This window comes from Triturus cristatus, chromosome 3_2, assembly GCF_964204655.1.
Source record: "Triturus cristatus chromosome 3_2, aTriCri1.1, whole genome shotgun sequence".
NCBI lineage: Eukaryota > Metazoa > Chordata > Amphibia > Caudata > Salamandridae > Triturus > Triturus cristatus.
Genome location: NC_140584.1, coordinates 852592068 through 852617008, shown reverse-complemented (window position 1 = coordinate 852617008; position 24941 = coordinate 852592068). Strand labels below are relative to the sequence as shown.

The 24941-nt window shown below is 46.0% G+C and overlaps 1 protein-coding gene across 2 annotated transcripts in view; it reads left to right on the top strand.

The window, feature by feature from the left end:
- The window catches only part of PROCA1 (protein interacting with cyclin A1), a 62960-nt gene that overhangs the window by 18829 nt on the left and 19190 nt on the right, over window positions 1–24941 (top strand). The window contains exon 2 of one of the 2 annotated variants that reach the window (XM_085649129.1): window positions 13296–13355. The exons of the other annotated variant lie outside the window; for it this stretch is intronic. Coding sequence (XP_085505255.1) covers window positions 13296–13355 — 60 coding nt within the window. The remainder of the gene's footprint in view (window positions 1–13295; window positions 13356–24941) is intronic. 2 annotated transcript variants of the gene reach the window in all.

Here is a 24941-nt window from a genome sequence, read left to right as displayed (position 1 = left end):
GGCTTAATGAGCGTGACCCTTACCTACGATTCACCTGCACCTCCAGTGCCACCGAGCTGGCCTTCCTGGATCTTAACATTCGAGCAGAACAAGGTACTCTGCGCACCACCACCCACTACAAACCAACTGCTAGGAACTCACTGTTGCGATTTGACAGCTTCCACCCCAGACCATTAAGGGAAAAACTACCATTTGGGCAATTCCTGCGGATCCGCAGAAACTGCAGCCACCTAGAGGACTACAAAAGACAATCCCGCACCTTATCACACAAACTACAGGAACGTGGATATCCCAATGCCATTATTGCCAAAACCAGCAAAAGGGTACGCAATATAAATAGAGAATCACTATTGGAAACAGTAACAAAAGACCAAGATCCACCACCCATGACCTGTGTGACCACCTATAATACAGCGTCAAATCAAGTTTCCAGCATCATCCGCAAAAACTGGAAGATAATCAATTCAGGCACCAGAAAATGGGAGATCCCGCGCTTTGCATTCAAACGTGCCAACAACCTTAAAGACAAACTAGTGTCAACAAGACCACGTGCCAGTCCCAAATCTATGGACAACACAGTCCTTAACTGTTGGGGCCTTCGCAAAGTCACTGGACATTATCCATGCAACAACTGCAGTGTGTGCCATCTCACCAAACCAACAAAAACTCTCAACCTCAAACCTGGCAAAATCTGGACACAACACCAACACACCAACTGCAACTCCAGTAACCTTGTGTACCTCATAACATGCCCCTGTGGGCTCCGTTACGTGGGCATGACGACCCGCAAAATCAGGACCAGAGTGGTTGAACACAGAAGCACGATCAGGTGTGACAAAAACATCAGCAGACTGACAGATCACTACCTCAGTGCACACCACACCCCCAATGACATGTCCTGGCCTGTCATTGAACAATTTGACATTCACCAAACAGACAATGACCGGATCCTTCATACCAAATAACAGAGATGGATCTATCGCCTCTCCACACAGCAACCGGGCCTGGGCCTGAATGACTCCATACCCTGGAGCTCACTAAAAACATGAATTTCTTACTCTTGATTCCCCTCCGTGTTAAATGTCCCCCTGTTGTATTGGCCAGTTATAACACACCTGGCACCCCACAGCGCTCTTTAAGTTCTCTCTTTCCCCAGTTAGCGCTATTTTGTTTTACAACTGTACACTAATCTGTATACACTGGGTACAGCTCACCCAGCCATCCCAATGCGCAGGCGCCGACATTCGGCACCGCACATGCTCACAGCAGAGCACACTACGCCCCCGCACATGGGCATGCTCGCAGCAGGATACTCTTCTGGGCATGCTCACAACAGGATACACTGCTCTCCCGCCCATGTGCAGTACAGCCATGACTCAGCGTGTCCTCGCACAGTCTATCTTCTCTGTCCTTCCCCGCACAGGTGTTCAGAATGATGCAGCCTGCATTTAAAGCACAAACACGGCAGAGGACAGTCCAACGGAGGCCGCAGAGACGACTGGAGGCTCAACGCAGACACTGACCGAAAGTATCATGAGTAAACCAAGCGCTTCAGCTACAAGCCGGGTAAGCTCCTTTTCCACAGGTCCCTAACCCCCTAAGGACCCTTTATCTTCCCAGGGTCCATTCCTCTGCCGGACTACTCCATGGGGCATGTTTGGCAACAAGCCAACGTGAGGATACTCTTCCTTTCATGCACTTTCCACCGTTTTTTTGTGTGTTGATGCGCTTACGATGCTTAGCCCACCACAAAACTTCGTATACATATGATAACTCTCACCTTAGCCATACCACCAATATGGCTACACCATTTGCCGCTTAGTTATCGTCTACACAGCACAATAGATATCGGCAATCAATCTGACTTGTGAATATGTAACCATACTGAGACTCTCCCCTGTATGTGTGTCCTGTCATACTTGTTGTATGTCCAGTAATGCTCTAAGAGGGAATCCCCCTCTCACATGTAAAGCACCTTAGCGAGTGCTACACATTTCTCAAAATTACACAATCACTTAAATCTAAGTAATTTGTACCTACACACTTTGGTCCTGAGGAAAGCCAGTTTTAATCATGAAGGCCTGACTGAAACATGTAGACCACACCTGGATGTAGGAAACCCTAATTAACATTACTATAACATCCAACAGCCTTTTTTAATGCTAGCAGTGACCCAGTTATTAAAATATAATTTACCCTCGGGTACTGGGATCCCTGCATAGCTTTTAAATCGTCACCTTCACGTCACTACACTGCACACTCGGATACATACCTGCTCCGCTATATCCAGGAGTCGAAGCACACCCAGGACACACTCGGTGTCACTGGGTGGGCCCGATGATGAAGCATGCCACCAACTAGGTTGGTGGGTGAGGGCTTCATGAACAAACAAAATGGTTTGTACCCTGCCTTGCAGTCTTGAGTCTATGTAAATTCACAAATAGGCTAGTCCTTTTTGATCTCACATATAAACCCCGGGGATACAGACTAGCTACCTAGTCCTCTCTCTCTCCTTTGATAGTGATACGCAAGAGTCCAGTGTCATTCTCTCTGTACTCACAGTTGAGTGTCGCTCCCTCTGTACTCGAATCCAGTGTCACATACTCATTACTCAGGGTACAGTGTAATACTCTCAGAGTCCAGTGTCACTCCCTCCATACTCAGGGTCCAGTGTCACTCCCTCTGTATTGAAAGTATACTGTCACTCTCGATTTACACAAGTGTTTCATATGACTTCCTCTGTACTCAAAGTTCAGTGTCACATCCTCTGTACTCAGTGTACAGTGTCACTCCCTCTGTACTGAGAGTACAGAATCGCATCATCTATATGCAAGAGTCCAGTGTTACTCCCTCTAGTGACTCCTCAGGAGAGGGACAACAACAAAAATGGAATATGAAGAGGAGAGGGGGCTGTCCCTGAAGGTACAGGGGTAATTACCGACCAACGAGGCTCTTCCATCAACAACCATACGGTTGGGGACCCTATGTACAGCCACCATTCCAACCGCCCCAATACGGGTACCAATGGCAACCCTTCCAGGCTCCTTTTTTAGGGAGAGGCCAAAATCAGGGGGGAGGAAAACGGAGAGGGCCACAAGTGCAATGGCAAGCCCAACCAGAGAAACCAACAAGGAAATACCAATATTTGTTAAGCGCACAGCTACCTCCAAAGTGGTGTCCCGGTGCTGGGAGCTATCTGGAAGATTAAGCAAGCTATTGCCCAAAGTCACATCGTGCTGGGATAACCTGCCGCCGGCACCGGGGATCGAACTGTGAACCCCGTAGTCCAGAGTCAGGCACCCTGGGCGCTGCGTCACACCTCTTCCACAATGCAGGAATCACGACTGAGCACCAGCAGAAATCCTCGGGAATAATCAACCTGAGTGAGAAGACATTTACTGCAACACAGGAAGCAATATTAAACAGAGGATTGGGCTTTGTACCCACAACAAAATATAATCTATTCGACTTAAGGATTGAACTGGCGGAATTCTTCCGGTGATTGAGACTATCAGTCTTTTTTGCAGACCAAAATATGCTATCTCAAGAGGGGGAAGACCAAAACAACGGCTTAAAGAAAAAATCCAACTTCACCCCACCGAATCACACCATGCCACCAGCACTACTGGCCTTTGAAAAAGCAGTAACCCTGGAGGTCGTCAAACTGAAGGACAACGACAGACGGGTGTTTAATAACCTGACGATAGTGCAACGCAATGCCATCTCTGAAACTGATAACATGAAGAACATCATAATCAAACCGGCTGACAATGGTGGGGCCACAGTGATTATGCCCTTAGAAATGTACTGGAATGAATGTAGGAAATCGCTTGACGACCCCCGCAACTACAAACGACTCAACAAGGATCCAACAAAAGAAATCATGGAGTCAATATATATGAAGGTGAACGAAGCGAAAGAAAGAGAATGGATCACAGCAGAGGAAGCTGGTTTCCTAAAAGAACAGAATCCCTGGACACCATATTTTTATATACTTCCGAAGGTGCATAAGAACCTAAACCCACCACCTGGTAGGCTGAATGTATCGCATATCGGATAGGCATTAGAGACTTTGTCGAAATTCACAGACCACTTCCTAGGACCAATGGTAAAAAGGATGCCATCCTATTTGAAGGACACAAGAGATATCCTCATAAAACTCTAAACCGTGAGATTCAATACTAATACGGACATCTTTATTACTCTAGATGTCGAGGCGCTGTATACCAGCATTCCGCAAGAATCATCACTACAGGTAATCGAAACCCTATTGAGGAACGAGGAATGGGAGTCCATTACACTGAAAAGATTTGTATTAAACTGTGCCCGAATGGCTCTAACAAATAACTTTTTTGAATTTGAAGGAGACTACTACTTACAGACCCATAGAACTTCAATGCAGTGGCGTCACTAGGGGCTGCGGGGGGTGCGGACCGCACCGGGTGACACCCTCACGGGGGGTGACACCAAAGGGCCGGTCCAAAATTTTATTGAAACCAACCAGCAGTCCAGAAACCGAAACGCAACGACACGCGCAACCTAACCTTCAGCAGGAGGTGCCTGTGCGCAGCACGCACTGTCTCCTCCTCCGCCGCGTCTGCGCGCCTCGGCAGTGACGTCATGTCGTCACTAGAGGGGTGCAGTCGGGCGGCATTGTTGGAAGAATCCGAATCCCGCAGCATTGGGCCCCAAGTGCGCGTGACTTGGCATCACGATGAGGGACGAGGAGCGGAGGTGAGGAGGTCTCAGGTCGCCACACTGCCACAGCGCCACTATAATTTAATTTTATTCCTTCCAACTGCAAGGAGGAGCGGAGCGGAGTCTGGTTTTTAAGGCTAACGGCCGCGGGTCGCCGACCGAGGTAGTCCCCCCCCCCCCCTGTCTGCCACCACCAACTCAGCAGGTGAGTGGCCTAGTATTGCCTATTCAGCGCAGGGCGGTGGGCGATTCCATGTGTTTCTGCGCTGTAGGTTCAAGCACTGTAAGGCATGGGTAAATAGAACCGGTCTCCGTCTCTTGGTGGGATATGCCAGTTCAGCCTGTCAGTCGTAGCATTTGTGCCTAATTTTGCTTTTATGTATTCAATCCTCTGTACTAAGTATTCCGTTTGTGTGACTTGCCTGGATTGCTCTATTCTATGCAGTGTCAGAGGTTATTTCAAAATATTTCAAGACGTTTCATCCAATTGTTTTTTCGTAACTTTTTTCCCTCAGTATGGATAGAGGAGTGTTGTCTTTTTTTATTCATTTGTTGCAGCCACAGCAAGTGGATTTAAGGCCCTTTGGAAAAGCCCTGGTGTCACTACACCCAATTGCACTTGTTGATGGTCTTTAAACTACTCAAATAGCAGGTGCTTTTACAGGACTGAAACATATGCTATCACATGCTTTACAAGTATTCTAACCAGGGCTTTAAGTATAATGAAAAAAACTTGGGGGGGGGGGTCTCTACAAGGGACGTGGTCGATGCAATTAAGGGCGTGGTTTAAATAAATAAGCTGAAAATCTGTGCTTAGCATATCGTGACGCTCATCTGATATAATGCTGCTTCTGAAAGTTGCACTGGATAGCCCCTTTGACATACAGTAATTGGCACTAAGCTTGAATGGTGTTATACATATTATTGAATGTGGTACTTTATATTGGTGTTATGTGGGATTAATTGTGGGTAATGTTTTGATCTTTCGTTGGCAGATAGTCTTAGCATTGTACAAAAAGAGACTCCTAGTTGGAATTACTCTTGTTTTAAAAACCTGCAAGCGGTGCGTAAGCACGCAGTTTGCACTTCTAGTCCTTGCTCACCAGAAGTGGCTGACAGTAACAGGTGCAGTTACTGCCAGCCTTGCTTCTGGTGAGCAAGAACAAAATCAACCTACTTGGACTAAGCCCTTCCCAAGTGGCAGAGATGGACTTTGAACCCTGTTGTGTTTTATCCCCCCCCCCCCCTCCCACCCATCCCCATGTCTGATTTCTGGGCAAAGTGGCCTATCTCTAGGACAGGCAGAAGTCAGAGCATGTGACTTCTGTTGCAAACTAAGCAGAATCCGAGACTACACTCTATCGTGGTGTTCCTATACACACTTTGCATTTATCACATCCTATTTCTTGGTAGTGGTGCTGTGGCGCACTCAAATTCTGCAGCGCGCACGCGCTTCCTCTTCTCTAATGCTCGGGTTCCCTCCCCCCGCCGACAAAAGCACTCAAAACACACGGGACACCGATAACAGAGGTCAAGCAAGGAAAACGAATTACAACAAAGAAATGAAGAGGAAATGAAAGGGAAAGAAAGCAAGATGGAGGGAGAGGGAGATGGGTGGGAGGAAGAGGGAAATGAAGGGCATATGAAAATAAGGAAGGAACTGTGACGAGAAGGAAGGGTAAAAAGGATAAAAGGATGAATGCATGGGCAAATGGGCTGATGGATGTAAGGACAAAACAATATTTGCATGAGTGTGAGAAAGAAGTCTGGATGGATGGCCGCCTGGATGGAGGTGTGGAAGGATGGACTGCTGGACTGATAAAAGGAGGGTGAATTGGTGAATGGATGAAGAAGAATGGATTGACGAATGGATGGGTAATAGGATGTATGAATGTTTGGAAGTGTGAGCGAAAGGATGGATGGATGGAAAACTAATAATGAAAGGGTGGATGGATGGAATGGTGAAAGGATTCATGAAAGTATGAAACGATGGATAGATGGATGTATACATGAAAGTCTTAAAGATGAATGGAAGGGGATAATTAGGGACCTCATTACTGTTTGTTTTTATTTTAAAAATCTGCACAGGCCCAGCAAGGCACATCATTATCATGGCCATGGATGCAAGGCAACAATAAAACATGTCCAGAGAACTGGTGATTAATGATTCTGCTGGAGAGCAGTCCTTTGCCTGTTGGTAGTTTTGAAATGCAGATAAACTGTATTTTATTTGGATAGCTCAGTGGGTTACTGCCTTTGTCACAGAGATGCTTGTGTTACTTGCAGTTCAAAAGTTACAGTCCTAGCATAGGACAGTGGCTATGAACTGCCATCAAAGACCTGCAGACAAACATGAATGGTATAGTTAGAACTTCACTTTTTTTGTGTTACTATAAAGTTAGAAATTCCCCAGTCTTTCATTATTTTAATGTTGCTAAAAAGAGTTTGGGCCGATATACATTTTTATTAGTAAAGCCAAGCCCCAACCACTACGGTATGCTTTAAATCCTGAGTTTGTGCTTCCCCAGCCCAAACCCTCTTTAAATTTACTGCCAACCAGTATGGATGTCATGTGATTCCTACATCTTGTAATCCTCATTGGCTCATGTGACATTCCCTGTAGACGGAATTACATTTAATTAGCAATCAGGTCATTAGGGCAACTGTATAACATATTTTAAAGTGCGTGCTAAATATATTTACTGCTATATTTAATGTTTTAAGTTTGAAGGTGATTTTGCTAATGTTTTTTACGGGAATAATGAAAGTAGAGCTGGATGGGGCTGATATGGGGCTGGGGCCCGAAGGTCAGCTGTGAGATAAGGTACACAGGAGCGGGATGGTCGAAAAGTGGATAATCGGCCCTGGAAGTAAGTACTTGTGTTAAAACCTGGCCTGTTGGAATTTGAGGGTTTGCACTTACATCCAGACATCGCTCTTACTTTCAAATAACTCTCCACATGCTCTGTATACACACAGAATTGATCCGTTGTATACTGGTGACTGTTTGCAAGTAGATATAATCTAATCTAGGGCTTGTAGGCTAGCGGACTCGGAGCGGAGGAGGTCCATGCGGTAAGTCGTGAGTTACCCGCACCGGGTGACACCAACCCTAGTGACGCCACTGCTTCAATGGGCAGTACATTTGTCCCTAGCATTGCCTGCCTTTATGTCAACGATTTTGAGACAAAATACATCTATGATAACAGCCACTTTGCCACAAAGGGGGAAGTGTGTAAAAGGTTTATAGATGATATTCTCCTCATCTGAAGACGTTCGGAAACAGAAGCCATGGAATTCTTAACCTGGCTAAACACCAGAGATGAATACCTCAACTTCACAATGACCATGAGCAGAGAGTCTGTTACATTTCTGGCCTAAAGATCTGGTTGGAGAATGAGATACTAAAAACAGAGGTTTTCTCAAAACTACAGATGCAAATAATCTCCTCCGGTATGACAGCTTCCACCCGAAAGCCCTGAGAGACAACTTACCAGTGGGCCAATTCCTGAGACTCCGCAGGAACTGCTCGGAGGAAAAAACATATGAGGATCATGCTGAGACACTAGCAAGAAAGCTCCAAGAAAAATCCTACCCTAAGACACTGGTGAAAAGGGCATCCAAGAAAGCAAGGAACAATCCTAGAGAGACACTACTCGAGACATACGCAAAACCTAGAAATACCAGACTGGTTTGCGTAACCACCTACCGTACGGAATCAAATGCAGTCAAGAGAATTATACTGCGCCATTGGAAAACCCTCAACACCGGGGCATTAAGGACAGAAAGACCCATGTTCGCCTTTAAAAGAAGGAAATTCCTGAGAGACTCAGTGGTACACACGCGTCCACGCACAACAAAGGAGGATACCCATACAATACAAACCCTGTGAAACCTTCCAGAGGTAGTAGGCCATTTCCCATGTGGCAGCTGCAATGTCTGCCCTATGACTAAGGCCAGCAAAGAAATAGATATGGGCCTTAGAACCCCATGGGAACAGACAAAACAAGCATTGCGATAGCCAATAGGTCTCGCCTTTGGGACCTTATAAGTGTTTAGCCATGCAACAGTTGATGTTGTTGCATCAAGGATATTGTGCTGCATAACTAAATACTTATAAGGTCCCAAAAGCGAAGACCTATTGGCTATGACCTAAAAATGAATGTATCCTTGTGTAACGTAACTGATGCTCATGTAAAGCGCTCCAATACCTTTGTGTCGAGTTTGCGCTATATAAAATCTGCACACCAAAAAAAATAATCATGCAGGCCACAATATACTTGCTGTTCCTCAAGGCTTTCACTGGAGGTAAAACCTGCCGCAGCAAAATTAACGAATCCGCAGGACCTCCTGAACGCTGGATGCCGAAGAAGCGCGGTATTACCAAATTGTGTCAAATAGAAGTCGAACAAAATAACGGAGGCTTGATGAAGTTTATTTATTTAATAAGAAAGAGGTCTACAGGAATGCCAGGCAAAAGCAGTGCAGTTCGTCTCCCCACAACTGTCTCTCATCTGCCCACAACATTACGCACTTCAGAATAAAACCTTACCAATGCTATTATGGAACATCACAAAGGATCCGTTCCCTTACAATACGTTCATCACTAATACAGCAACAGTCTTTCTGTGCCTCTCCAGCATTCCATAATAGATTTCGATGAGGCGCAGGCACAAACATACGGGCAGCTGCGGCGCTTTCAGGGAGGTGCAGGGACAAACAGAGTTAGCAGCTGTAGTTCTAAACTTCCCTCTGACGTCGGAGAGGCACAAACATACGGGGGGCGCAACCTTTAGAATATTCTACTTTTTACTGAAATGTCTTGGAAAATTGCCCTGTAAAGTTAATTATATTGTTAACAGTGTTGAGGGCAAAGGGGTGAGAACGAGTAACAAAGAAGTCGGGACTTCCCTGTGCAATCTGGGTAAGGTACTGCCACCCAACTTGTAAGTAGCCAACACTGGTGCAACCTCATGGAAAGAATCGAATAGGCCGTAGAGAAATGTGTTTGGCATTGTGTAACTGTTACTCTCCACCTCTTATACACAGCACATTTACTGTTCTCATCGACCTGAGTAAGTGCTCCAACTGTATAACGCCGTCATGGTTTCCCATTTAAGCTTTATTGGTGTTCTGGCTAAAAACGAAACAAAGTATGTTGTCAAACATTTTAAAGAGCTATTTTATACATCGTAGAGTACTGATGAAACAGAGATATAAAAGAATTGACCACGGATGAATGCTTTACATACTTTTTGCCTCGCGAGTGACGAGATGTATTCCGGTGTCTTGCTGGTAATGACGTGTGAACTGCCAATGGTTACACACTTCTACCTACACAAAGGTCAGGCATTTCAGTTGCAGCCAATGTCGCGAAAGTCTACATAATCCGCAGGGCAAGATCAACGCTGAAAATAGAAAACAAGCATTGGCCACGCGGCCGTGAAAGTGATTGCAATCGCGAACAACGGAGGAAAGACAGATGGCGGCTGCGCGCGTGCACGCTCACGTGCACGCAAGCTTTAGGCCACCAAAAGCCAGTGGCAGCACTTTGAAAATCCACCTACTAAATGTCTCGCAGAGCAGCGCATGCGCTGGCTCAGGCGAGACCTAAACATTCAAACCACAACCGCAGCAATGTGATATACGTCATCACATGTAAATGCCTATTGAGGTACATTGGGATGACAACAAGCAAAATAAAAGTGTGGATTAACTAACATCCTAGCACGTTCCTATGTGGAAAGACAATCACTAAAATGACGCACCATTTTCAAACATCAAGCCATAATGAGAATGACTTTACTTGGACGGTGATAAAAAAACTACTGACAATAGTCAATGACAAACAGCTGTTAAAACTAGAACAAAGTCATGAGTCTAGTATCACCCCCTCTGTACTCAAGACTGCAGTGTCACTCCCTCTGTACTGAAGAGTCCAGCATCCCATCCTCTGTACACAAGAGTCCAGTGTCACATCCTCTGTACTCAGAGTCCAGTGTCACTCTCTCAGTACTCCAACTTCAGAAACACACCCTCTGTACGCAAGAGTCCAGTGCCACTCCCTCTGTACTCTGGAGTCTAGTATCACCCCCTCTGTACTGAAGACTGCAGTGTCACTCCCTCTGTACTGAAGAGTCCAGTGTCACTCCCTCTGTACTCACAAGTCTAGTATCACCCCCTCTGTACTCAACACTGCAGTGTCACTCCCTCTGTACTGAAGAGTCCAGTATCACATCCTCTGTACTCAAGACTCCAGTGTCACGTCCTCAGAGTTCAGTGCCACTCCCTCTGTACTCAGTGTCCATTGTCACATTCTCTGTACGCAAGAGTCCAGTGCCACTCCCGTTGTGTTCATGGGGCTAGAGTCACTCCCTCATTACTCACGGGACTAGAGTCACGCCCTCTGTACTTAGAGTCCAGTTTCACTTCTTCTGTACTCAGAGTTGAGTGTCACTCCCTCTGTACTCGAGTTCAGTGTCACATCCTCAGTCCTCAGAGGCCAGTGCCACTCCCTCTGTATGCAAGAGTCCAGTGTCAGACCCTCTGTACACAAGAGTCCAGTGTCTCTCTCTCAGTACTCGGAGTTCAGACTCAAAACCTCTGTATACAATTCAATGTGACACTCTCTGTACTCAGAACTCCAATGTCACATCCTCAGTACTCAGGGTCTAGTGTCATATTCTTAGTACTCAGAGTCCAGTGTCACTTCCTCTGCAGTCAAGAATCCAGCATCACATCCCCTGTACTCAAAGGTCAGTGTCACATCCTCTGTACTGAAGAGTCCAGTGTCACACCCTCAGTATTCAGAGTCCAGTGTCACATTTTCTGTACTCAAGAGTCTATTGTCACTGCCTCTGTATGCAAAAGTCTGGTAACATTCCCTCTGTATTTAAGACGCCACTGTCACTCCCTCTGTAGTGACCAGACTAGTTTCACTCCCTCTGTCTTCCACAGGACTCAAGAGTCCAGTGTCACATCATCGGTACTCAGAGTCCAGTGTCACCACCTCTGTACTCAAGAGTCCAGTGCCACTTCCTCTGTACTCAAGAGTCCAGTGTCACTCCCTCTGTACTCAAGTATCGCATCCTCAGTACTGAGAGTCTAGTGTGACTTCCTTTGTACTCAAGATTCCACTGTCACTCCCTCTGTACTCACAGGACTAGTGTCACTCCCTCTGTACTCAAGAGTTTAGTGCCATCCCATCTGTGCCTGGAGTGCCATGTCACTCCCTTTATACTCAGAGTTTAGTGTCTCTTCCTCTGTACCAAAGAGTCCAGTGTCACATCCTCTGTACGTAAGAGTCCAGAATCACATCCTCTGTACGCAAGAGTCCAGTGTCACTCCCTCCGTACTCAGTGTACAGTGTCACTCCCTCTGAATTGAGAGTCCAGAATTACATCCTCTGTACGCAAGAGTCCAGTATTTCTCCCTCTGTACTCACAGTTGAGTGTCACTCCTTCCATACTCAAGACTCCAGTGTCACATACTCAGTACTCCGGGTACAGTGTCATATTCTCAGTACTCAGAGTCCAGTGTCACTCCCTCCATACCCAGTGTCTAATGTCACTCCCTCTGTATGCAAGAGACCGGTGTCACTCCCTCTGTATGCAAGAGACCAGTGTCACTCCCTCTGTACTCAATACTCCAGTGTCACTCCCTCTGTACTGAAGAGTCCAGTGTCACATCCTCAGTACTCAAAGTCCAGTGTCATTCCCTCTGTACTCAAGAGTGCATGGTCACTTCCTCTGTATGCAATAGTCCAGTACCATTCCTTCTATACTCAAGATGCCACTGTCACTCCCTCTGTACTCACTGGACTGGTGTAACTCCCTCTGTACTCAATGGACGAGTGTCACTCCCTCTGTCACTCCGTCTGAACTCAATAGTCTAGTATCACCCTCTCTGTCCTCATGAGGGTTCCCACAAGAAGACGCGCTGGAGAAGGATCAGAGCCCAGGGACGCCGCCGATAAGGTAAGGTTACTCTTAACAATTGTTATTCTAATGTATCTAAGGCAGGCGGGATGTGCGTAAGGGAACTATGCGGAGAGTGCGGAGATTGGTTTCATCTCCGTGCCTCTCCGCGTAGGTCCCTTACGCACATTACGCCCACCCTTAATATTTTACCACAGTGTGAGAATCAGCAGGGATCATAACCAGAGTAGAGAGTTGGAAATGGTAGTGCACCATAATGAACAATTCAAACCAACCTTCACAGCTGCCGATATATGATAATGGTAGGGACAACAGATTATCACTCTTACGGGTGACTGAAGGGAGCAACCCACAAACCCAGCAATTAGTTGGACTGGACACATTATGAGCTTGAGGCAACATTTGTATAAAAACATTTATCGGTGTAGGACAACCTATGCACTGCCTTGTGTGGAGCCAAAGTGACAAAAACATGTTCGGGGGGAGTGGGCGATGTACCAACCAAGGAATGTACAGGATATTTCTTGTCTAGAAACCACGTTATTCCAAGTATTGTTATTAGCATAATCACAACAATTAATATGTAAACTATTTTACTCTTTGTTGACCAAACCCGCGCTAAACGCGATGCTGCAAATGGCTGTTACTCCTCCTCAATAGGTCGACCAAACGGATGCAGTACGAGTAAGAAAGAAGTCGGGACTTCCCTGTGCAATCTGGGTAAGGTACTGCCACCCAACTTGTAAGTAGCCAACACTGGTGCAACCTCATGGAAAGAATCGAATAGGCCGTAGAGAAATGTGTTTGGCATTGTGTAACTGTTACTCTCCACCTCTTATACACAGCACATTTACTGTTCTCATCGACCTGAGTAAGTGCTCCAACTGTATAACGCCGTCATGGTTTCCCATTTAAGCTTTATTGGTGTTCTGGCTAAAAACGAAACAAAGTATGTTGTCAAACATTTTAAAGAGCTATTTTATACATCGTAGAGTACTGATGAAACAGAGATATAAAAGAATTGACCACGGATGAATGCTTTACATACTTTTTGCCTCGCGAGTGACGAGATGTATTCCGGTGTCTTGCTGGTAATGACGTGTGAACTGCCAATGGTTACACACTTCTACCTACACAAAGGTCAGGCATTTCAGTTGCAGCCAATGTCGCGAAAGTCTACATAATCCGCAGGGCAAGATCAACGCTGAAAATAGAAAACAAGCATTGGCCACGCGGCCGTGAAAGTGATTGCAATCGCGAACAACGGAGGAAAGACAGATGGCGGCTGCGCGCGTGCACGCTCACGTGCACGCAAGCTTTAGGCCACCAAAAGCCTGTGGCAGCACTTTGAAAATCCACCTACTAAATGTCTCGCAGAGCAGCGCATGCGCTGGCTCAGGCGAGACCTAAACATTCAAACCACAACCGCAGCAATGTGATATACGTCATCACATGTAAATGCCTATTGAGGTACATTGGGATGACAACAAGCAAAATAAAAGTGTGGATTAACTAACATCCTAGCACGTTCCTATGTGGAAAGACAATCACTAAAATGACGCACCATTTTCAAACATCAAGCCATAATGAGAATGACTTTACTTGGACGGTGATAAAAAAAACTACTGACAATAGTCAATGACAAACAGCTGTTAAAACTAGAACAAAGTCATGAGTCTAGTATCACCCCCTCTGTACTCAAGACTGCAGTGTCACTCCCTCTGTACTGAAGAGTCCAGCATCCCATCCTCTGTACACAAGAGTCCAGTGTCACATCCTCTGTACTCAGAGTCCAGTGTCACTCTCTCAGTACTCCAACTTCAGAAACACACCCTCTGTACGCAAGAGTCCAGTGTCACTCCCTCTGTACTCACAAGTCTAGTATCACCCCCTCTGTACTCAACACTGCAGTGTCACTCCCTCTGTACTGAAGAGTCCAGTATCACATCCTCTGTACTCAAGACTCCAGTGTCACGTCCTCAGAGTTCAGTGCCACTCCCTCTGTACTCAGTGTCCATTGTCACATTCTCTGTACGCAAGAGTCCAGTGCCACTCCCGTTGTGTTCATGGGGCTAGAGTCACTCCCTCATTACTCACTGGACTAGAGTCACGCCCTCTGTACTTAGAGTCCAGTTTCACTTCTTCTGTACTCAGAGTTGAGTGTCACTCCCTCTGTACTCGAGTTCAGTGTCACATCCTCAGTCCTCAGAGGCCAGTGCCACTCCCTCTGTATGCAAGAGTCCAGTGTCAGACCCTCTGTACACAAGAGTCCAGTGTCTCTCTCTCAGTACTCGGAGTTCAGACTCAAAACCTCTGTATACAAGAGTCCAGTGGCACTCCCTCTGTACTCACAATTCAATGTGACACTCTCTGTACTCAGAACTCCAATGTCACATCCTCAGTACTCAGGGTCTAGTGTCATATTCTTAGTACTCAGAGTCCAGTGTCACTTCCTCTGCAGTCAAGAATCCAGCATCACATCCCCTGTACTCAAAGGTCAGTGTCACATCCTCTGTACTGAAGAGTCCAGTGTCACACCCTCAGTATTCAGAGTCCAGTGTCACATTTTCTGTACTCAAGAGTCTATTGTCACTGCCTCTGTATGCAAAAGTCTGGTAACATTCCCTCTGTATTTAAGACGCCACTGTCACTCCCTCTGTAGTGACCAGACTAGTTTCACTCCCTCTGTCTTCCACAGGACTCAAGAGTCCAGTGTCACATCATCGGTACTCAGAGTCCAGTGTCACCACCTCTGTACTCAAGAGTCCAGTGCCACTTCCTCTGTACTCAAGAGTCCAGTGTCACTCCCTCTGTACTCAAGTATCGCATCCTCAGTACTGAGAGTCTAGTGTGACTTCCTTTGTACTCAAGATTCCACTGTCACTCCCTCTGTACTCACAGGACTAGTGTCACTCCCTCTGTACTCAAGAGTTTAGTGCCATCCCATCTGTGCCTGGAGTGCCATGTCACTCCCTTTATACTCAGAGTTTAGTGTCTCTTCCTCTGTACCAAAGAGTCCAGTGTCACATCCTCTGTACGTAAGAGTCCAGAATCACATCCTCTGTACGCAAGAGTCCAGTGTCACTCCCTCCGTACTCAGTGTACAGTGTCACTCCCTCTGAATTGAGAGTCCAGAATTACATCCTCTGTACGCAAGAGTCCAGTATTTCTCCCTCTGTACTCACAGTTGAGTGTCACTCCTTCCATACTCAAGACTCCAGTGTCACATACTCAGTACTCCGGGTACAGTGTCATATTCTCAGTACTCAGAGTCCAGTGTCACTCCCTCCATACCCAGTGTCTAATGTCACTCCCTCTGTATGCAAGAGACCGGTGTCACTCCCTCTGTATGCAAGAGACCAGTGTCACTCCCTCGGTACTCAATACTCCAGTGTCACTCCCTCTGTACTGAAGAGTCCAGTGTCACATCCTCAGTACTCAAAGTCCAGTGTCATTCCCTCTGTACTCAAGAGTGCATGGTCACTTCCTCTGTATGCAATAGTCCAGTACCATTCCTTCTATACTCAAGATGCCACTGTCACTCCCTCTGTACTCACTGGACTGGTGTAACTCCCTCTGTACTCAATGGACGAGTGTCACTCCCTCTGTCACTCCGTCTGAACTCAATAGTCTAGTATCACCCTCTCTGTCCTCATGAGGGTTCCCACAAGAAGACGCGCTGGAGAAGGATCAGAGCCCAGGGACGCCGCCGATAAGGTAAGGTTACTCTTAACAATTGTTATTCTAATGTATCTAAGGCAGGCGGGATGTGCGTAAGGGAACTATGAGGAGAGTGCGGAGATTGGTTTCATCTCCGTGCCTCTCCGCGTAGGTCCCTTACGCACATTACGCCCACCCTTAATATTTTACCACAGTGTGAGAATCAGCAGGGATCATAACCAGAGTAGAGAGTTGGAAATGGTAGTGCACCATAATGAACAATTCAAACCAACCTTCACAGCTGCCGATATATGATAATGGTAGGGACAACAGATTATCACTCTTATGGGTGACTGAAGGGAGCAACCCACAAACCCAGCAATTAGTTGGACTGGACACATTATGAGCTTGAGGCAACATTTGTATAAAAACATTTATCGGTGTAGGACAACCTATGCACTGCCTTGTGTGGAGCCAAAGTGACAAAAACATGTTCGGGGGGAGTGGGCGATGTACCAACCAAGGAATGTACAGGATATTTCTTGTCTAGAAACCACGTTATTCCAAGTATTGTTATTAGCATAATCACAACAATTAATATGTAAACTATTTTACTCTTTGTTGACCAAACCCGCGCTAAACGCGATGCTGCAAATGGCTGTTACTCCTCCTCAATAGGTCGACCAAACGGATGCATTATGAAGCAAGAAGAGAAATACAATAAAACTGATAGCAAAAGTAAGTGTTCCCAGTGTCCTTCTGAGGCTCACTGGTACAGGCTCCAATTGCTCATCAACGTTGGCACTCTTAAGGACCGTCGGTGGAGGTTGCTCAGTCCTAAGCTTATGATGAATCCCACATCGCACAGGATAATGTACCCCCCTCATAGGGAGTATGTTCTATCTATCCTGTCCAATGTCAGAACAGTGCACCAGTCTCACGACACCCTGAACTAACACCATTGGTACTATAGCAAAGTCCACCCTAACCTACACAGTCCATCCCTGGCTAATCTGACTTCTCCTTTGGTGCACTAATCCTCAGCCAAGGGCGCAACTTGTACCTGGTAACTCCAGGCACAGAGGGGTCAACAAACAGCGGCTCCTTAGTGGCTCAGATTTCTAGAGGAACCGCTGCATTTAGTGTATCATCATTCTCTGCATCTGTTTGTGTCCACGTTCATTTTGCTTTGCTAAAGGGGATTAACTGAGGCACTAAGTGTCCCCAACTCCATTAACGACCCATTGGTCATAGGGTAAAGGTAGAGGTACTCTTTTACAATGAGCGCCGTGGATCCAGCTCTTTCGACCTGCAACCTTGACTGCTGTTCTGGTGGCTAGAAGGACCTGTTCAGGTCGCTTCCAGCGTGGCTCCAAACTCTTTTTCTGATGAAAATGTCACACAAGGGTCCAATCACCAGGCTGGATGTTGTGTCCGGGTCCCTCTGGTATATCAGGCAGAACCTCCCGGACCTGTTGGTGAATAGAATGCACATTTTCAGTTAACTGGCACAGGTAGTCGATCAACAATGGGAACTCAATATCGGGGAACCGACAGGGACGCGGGACGCCCCAGACATTTGCCGGGTGTCCAAACATGACCTCATACGGTGACAATCCTGTCCTAGAATGTGCTGCTGTGCTTGTCGACAAAAGAGCTAACGGTAAAGCATCTGGCCACTGTAACCCTGTTGTCTACTGAATCTTTGCCAATTTCAGTTTGAGAGTACCATTGTACTTCTCAAGCAAACCTGCTGACTGCGGTTGGTTTGCAGCATGGAATTCCTGTTTTATGTGCAAACCGTCACAAACTAACTGGATAACCTTGGTATTGGAATGACTTCCGTTATCACTCCAGATCAAACAGGCCAAACCAAAGCGAGGAAAGAACTCCTTCAGGAGTACCTTTGCCGTTGTAATGGCTGTATTGTCTTTAGTGGCGTAAGCCTCAACCCATATACTGAATGCACAGACAACCACTAACACGTACTTCAAGTTCTTGACCCTGTCCAATTCAATATAATCTAGTTCAGGGGTCTCCAACGAGTAGCTCGGGAGCTACTGGTAGCTCGCCAGTGTCCTCAAAGTAGCTCTCAGAGGTGAAGTCAATCCTTGTATCTCATTCAGAGAGTCTTTGCAGAGACTCTAAGCATATTGAAAAAGGCAGCACTTCTCATCTGAAGATCTTTAGCCAACCCGCCTACGGCAGGGACTCATATTAACAATCAAACACACACTGTGTCGGCCTATTGAGTCTGCCACATGGTCACCTTTATCCAGTCTCGGACTAAGTCACAAGATGATTAGCCATGTGGTAGTCCCCTGCTTTATCAATTTCACCATGTGTGTGAACAGCAGGCCATAAATGAAGAGTGACAGTGGTAGCCTGAGCAGTAATCAGTGCTGACCCACTAAAGTGTGGGACTGCAGAAGTCAGAGTGAAAATGTTTCAGTTGCGTGCATGAGCAGCCAAGGGCTGAGGAAAGCTATGATCCTAAGCAGAGAAAATGAAGAGCCTCATCTGCATTCATCTATGTGTGCGTCCATTATAAACACTGTTGCTTCCTGTAAGCTACACCTGGTATCAAGGATTACCAAATGGGTATGCTAGCACCCATCATATGGGTTTTGTCTGTGGCACAATTGTGTCAGTTCATGGCATAATAGTGCTAATGACATAATTATGGCCATCCTATACTATTTTGGGTATTTGTTGTCTAGTTATGGTATACTGTCAGCCATCAGTGACATATTAAGAGCATGACTGCACTATATTTAGGTGCCCCTGATATAATTGTGGCTGCCCCTTGCATAATAATGACCATGACTGATAATATGGTGGCCATCCTGATCTTTATGGTGTTCAGACTTGGCACAATTTATACTGGTGGGCATTATTGGTATTATAGAGTCGTCCTTGGTGCTATGGTGCCATGGATAATGACTGTAATACCTGAGCATTTAAAGCAGTCTGTCCATGTGAGGCATTTGTACAGGTGAGAGCCCATTTAAAATGACTAGCTGATGTTTGGGTACTATGTATTTCCTAAAAATGAAAACGTGTATTTTAATTTTTTTCAAACAAGGGTTTTCTTCAGGAAAATGTAGGGGCATATTATCAAGCACAGCGTTAAAATTATCGCCGCTCGCTAAAGCGGCGATAATGGGCTTGATAATATGCCGCAAAGAATTCCAATAGAAGCCCATGTTGACACCAGTACATGGGCTTCAATGGGAATTCTCAAGGGCATATTATCAAGCCCATTATCGCCGCTTTAGCGGCAGTTTTCTGCCGCTAAAGCAGCGATAATTTTAACGCTGTGTCTTGATAATACGCCCCTTAGTTTGTTTGCCCAAAATGGAAAGTGGTGATAGAAAAATCTGTTTTTTTCCAGAAATTGATATGCTGATGAAGACAAAAGGTTGCAATTCCAAAACACATTTAAAGTTGATACTTGGTTGGGGCGTGGTCTGCTGAGCAGCGGAATGGCCGCTCTCTGAGTGCGCTCCGCGGGCTGGGATAACAATCCTCTCACAATCCTGCATTATGGTGGGGGGCTAGAAAAGAGGAATACTTGACAATAAAAGTAGACCAACTTAAAGGTTGAGTTGCAAAGAAAAAAAAAGTTGATACTTGAAAGATAAGTCAAGCTGAATTGAGGAGACCTATTGCTGTGGTTATGTCCTTTGTGCCACAAGGCATGTGAAGATTTGAATGTTACTTTATCAGTCAGGTGGGGTCATTTAATAGTGATAAATGTTTCCATAGCATTTCTTCTGGTACTATCACCTGGAATACTTGGGTGGCACTATGTTAATCCTGCTTAGGGTGGTCATAGTGTAATGTTTACATGTGCTGTAAAATATTTTACAGTGATAAAGTTTGCTAGTAGCTCAACAGGACTTTCCTTGAGCTGAAGTAGCTCTCAATTCAGAAAAGGTTGGAGACCCCTGGTCTAGTGTCACACCCTCTATACTCAAGACTCCAGTGTCACATTATCTGTATTCGAGTTCAGTGTCACTTTCTCTAACTCGAGTGCCACTCCCTCTGTACTCAGGGTTCCCTCGACCCTTCCCAGTCAGGCTTCCGGGCCAACCACAGCACCGAGACCGCCCTCATCGCTGCCACAGACGACATCCGAACCCTGTTGGACAACGGAGAAACAGCGGCCCTCATCCTCCTGGACCTCTCCGCGGCATTCGACACTGTCTGCCACCGCACCCTAGTGCAGCGCCTCAGCAACGTCGGGATCAAGGAGAAGGCACTGGAATGGATCATCTCCTTCCTCACCGGAAGGACACAGAGAGTCCGCCTGCCCCCGTTCAGATCAGAAGCCACGGAAGTCACCTGCGGCGTCCCTCAGGGCTCCTCGCTCAGCCCCACCCTCTTCAATGTCTACATGAGCCCCCTTGCGGCCATCGCACGCCAACACAACCTGAACATCATCTCCTACGCCGATGACACCCAGCTGATCCTCTCCCTGACCAACGACCCCGCCACCGCCAGAGCCAACCTACACGAAGGGATGAAAAACGTGGCCGAGTGGATGGCGACCAGCCGCCTGAAACTGAACACAGACAAGACGGAAGTCCTCATCCTGGGCTCCTCACCCTCCGCCTGGGACGACTCCTGGTGGCCCCCTGCCCTGGGCAACGCACCCAAACCGACAGACCACGCACGCAACCTGGGCTTCATCCTGGGCTCCTCCCTCTCCATGACCAGACAAGTCAACGCCGTCTCCTCGTCCTGTTTCAACATCCTGCGCTTGCTACGTAAGATCTTCCGGTGGATCCCCACCGAGACCAGGAAAACAGTCACCCAGGCCCTCGTCACCAGTCGACTGGACTACGGCAACGCCCTCTACGCCGGTACCACCGCCAAGCTACAGAAGAGACTCCAGCGGATCCAGAACGCCTCGGCGAGACTCATCCTCGACGTCCCCAGACGAACTCACATCTCCAGACACCTGAGAGACCTGCACTGGCTCCCGATCAACAAAAGAATCACCTTCCGGCTCCTCACCCACGCACACAAAGCCCTACACAACCAAGGCCCGACCTACCTCAACAGCCGCCTCAACTTCTACGCTCCCAAACGCCACCTCCGCTCGACCAGTCTCGCCCTCGCAGCCGTCCCCCGCATCCACAGAGCGACAACAGGAGGTAGATCCTTCTCCCACCTGGCCGCCAAGACTTGGAACGCCCTCCCCACCGAACTACGCCTGACCCAAGACCACCTCTCCTTCAGGAAGAAGCTCAAGACCTGGCTGTTCGAGCAGTAGCGGACCCCCCCCCCAGCGCCTTGAGACCCTCCGGGTGAGTAGTGCGCTTTATAAATGCCTTTGATTGATTGATTGATTGATTGACTCAGAGTACTAGTGTCACTCCCTCTGTACGCAAGATTCCAGTACTCAGACTGTAGTGTTGCATACTCTGTACTCAAGTGTCTCATCCTTAGTACTCAAGACTCAAGGGTCACTCCCTCTGTACTCAAGAGTTCAGTGTCACTCCCTCTGTACTCAATAGTCCAGTGTCATTCCCTCTGTACTCACGGGACTAGTGTCACTCCTTCTATACTCAAGGTTTCAGTGTCACATCCTCTGTACTCAAGACTCCGGTGTCACTCCCTCTGTACTCACGGGTCAAGAGTACAGTGTCACTTCCTCTGTACTCACTGTCCCTCCTTCTGCACTCAGCCAGATGTCTCCCCTCCTCCTCATGCAATGTCTCTTCTCTGATCTCCCTCACACTTTTCAATCTCTCACACGTACTCCCCTTCATTGTTCTGTCACGGGCGGTGGAGGGGCGTTGGATGGAGGGGTGATGTAGGCTGAACATATTTCACCAGATATCTCTGGCTGGAACAGCCCAGCTGTGCATTCAGCGGTGGCTGTGTGTGCATTGGGGGAAGGAGAGAACGCGCATAGGGGGCCGGCGGATGTGTGGAGAGGGAGGGCTATGCTGTGCATCACATTTCAATGGCTTCTATCAATGGTGCAGTTTAAAAGTTCCCAAAAGCTCTGGAAACAAGTGCTGGTCTCAGGGGTACGACCCCATATCATGTGGGAATAAGCGCGAGCCCCTGTCCGCTCCTTGACTGCGCCCATCTAACTGTGTATGTGGCGATGTGCGTCACCTCCGTCTGTTTTGGTGTCCTGTGAACATTCCTGGAGGGACTGTGAGTACGTGCGCGCTGTATACGTAATGTTCCCATGCTGTCTGACTCCTAAAGTGTGAGTGGAATGCAGTGTTTCAGTGTCTGGAATGCTAAGTGTGATGCAGATACTCACTGTCACAGAGGACCCGTTTGCTACTGAGAAGTGCCGGTACTCTTCCATTAAAAGTGTTGCTTGCACATCTACTAAAACGTGCATTTACTCTCCATTTCAAATGAATGAAGTGCATGTACTCAGCACCGGACACCACCTGCCCACTTAAAGCCCCTTGCGTTCATATTCCATAGTGACTGCGAGCACGTGAGGCTTTCCCCCAGAGTCTTGGGAGTTACGTCACGCTTGATGCATTTCTATAGCGCGCAATCGGCCATTAGCATGACCTCTCTTCAGTGCTAGGGAGACCTACCAGGGATGAATCCATTCTCCGTAGTGACACAGTAATCTAGATTCTCGGAGATCAGTGGTAGCTACATGCACTCTCACTAACCCCCTATTAAATGATTACCCAGTGCAGGTGATGTGAATGTCGGTACCAACTCAGGTGACACAAACATTAGTGGTGTGAGGATTGGTAAGGACTAAAGTGACACAGGGACGAGTGATGACGTGAAGATTGTTCGCGACTAAACCTGCACAGACCTCAATAGTGTGAAGATTGGTACCCACTAAAGGGACAGAGATTCGCTGTGTGAAGATTGGTACAGACTAAAGTGACATAAACAAGTATGGTGTGAAACTTCAACGAAAGTGGCACATAGCTTACCACAATCAGTAACTGTCAATTTTTAAAAAAAGACATCAATCGTCACTTAGATTAACTGAACAGATACATAGAGCAGATGTGATACGAGTTTTAGGCAGCCAAGCAAACATTTGAGGCCAGGACTAATACAGAACCTCTTCCTAGGTAGGGAAAGTGTTGGACTATGGAAGAAATCAGATTTACTATTCCCAACTGTTATTTATTCTTTTTTTTTTTTAAATAATACATATTTAAAATAGTGAATGTAATCATTAAGTAAGAAACCAATACAATAATATTTTAAAAATAAAAACTTTTCATACACAAATGAAAAAAAATGCTTTAAAAATATTAAAACTATTTTCACCTACAACACTTGCTGCCCTACTACCCTAAAAATGAAAACCCACAAATAACTAAAATTAATTAAAAAATGCATATTAAAAAACAAAAACTTACTAACATTACATGAATATTAAGTAGTACAATAAAAATGAATATATTGTATTGTATCGTACTTGCATTTATACTACCCCAGATGAGGTGTCAAAGCGCTCTGTCAGCTAATAGCATGCTAATCCGGAACCCATGAAGGATTAGTGGTGAATTAGTTTAGTGAAAATATGATAGTAATTTGAGCGGTGGATATGTTAGTCAGTTATTTGGATTGAGAAGGATAGTGGAGGTATAGAAGAGTGAAAAAGGCTTACCTTTGTATAGCGCTTTTTACCCTCGATGGGATACTGAAGCGCTTTTTTGGCGCATAGCACGCTACTTTGGAACCCATAAAGGATTAGTGGTGAATTTATTAATAAATATATAATTATTTAACACAATTTATTGAATATGTAAACAAATCACCCAATTAATAAATAATTAAAATCAACAGTTAATTAAAATTACAATTAATCAATTCAATTAACATAATCAACTGTGAAGGAAATATTACACTACATAAAAACGAATACATTAAAACAAATGAATTACATATTAGAAAAATTCCATCACTTATTCACTACAAACCTAACAACTCTCTGCTAAATAAATAATTTCTAATTAAATGTAAAAAGATAGAAATTTACAAACATTACTAAACAAGTAAAACAGATATAATTTACAATAATAACTTATACCTGCAAAATAACTATAATTCAAACTAATTACAAAACGGTATTTTATACAACTGCATTAAAGAAACACTATTATACACAACAATATTTAAAAAAACCAATATTAAATATCTAAAAAACTATATTCTCACCTTCGATATTCTGGCCACGATATTTGTGACCCACAATATTTTTTTGCGGATACAGTGGTCAAACACCAAACTCACCTGCTCCTGAGGTCAGTCATGTACATTTGCTGCCCCACACTTCTTGAATACATTAGCCCGTCAAATCTTACCTAGTGCCAGCCTTCTCTCATACAGTAATGTACTTCAACCACACATCTTCTCTCAGGTCATCAACCTCTGAGAGTAAGTACAAGATTGCAAACACGCAGGGATGCATGCACAGGTACCCTGTCCGCCTACATAGCCAACCCCAAGACAACCCCCCATTCTCCAATTGTCATTCACCAACCACCCCCGCTTTTCCTAACCCTGCAGGTCCCCGATCACCACCATTCTTTGTATTGTGCTCTTTCCAAGAAGCAAAATGTCTATATAGAGGTTTATAAACTTTTCATTTCTCTATTTTGTTAAGTTGCAAGCATCACCTCTGGT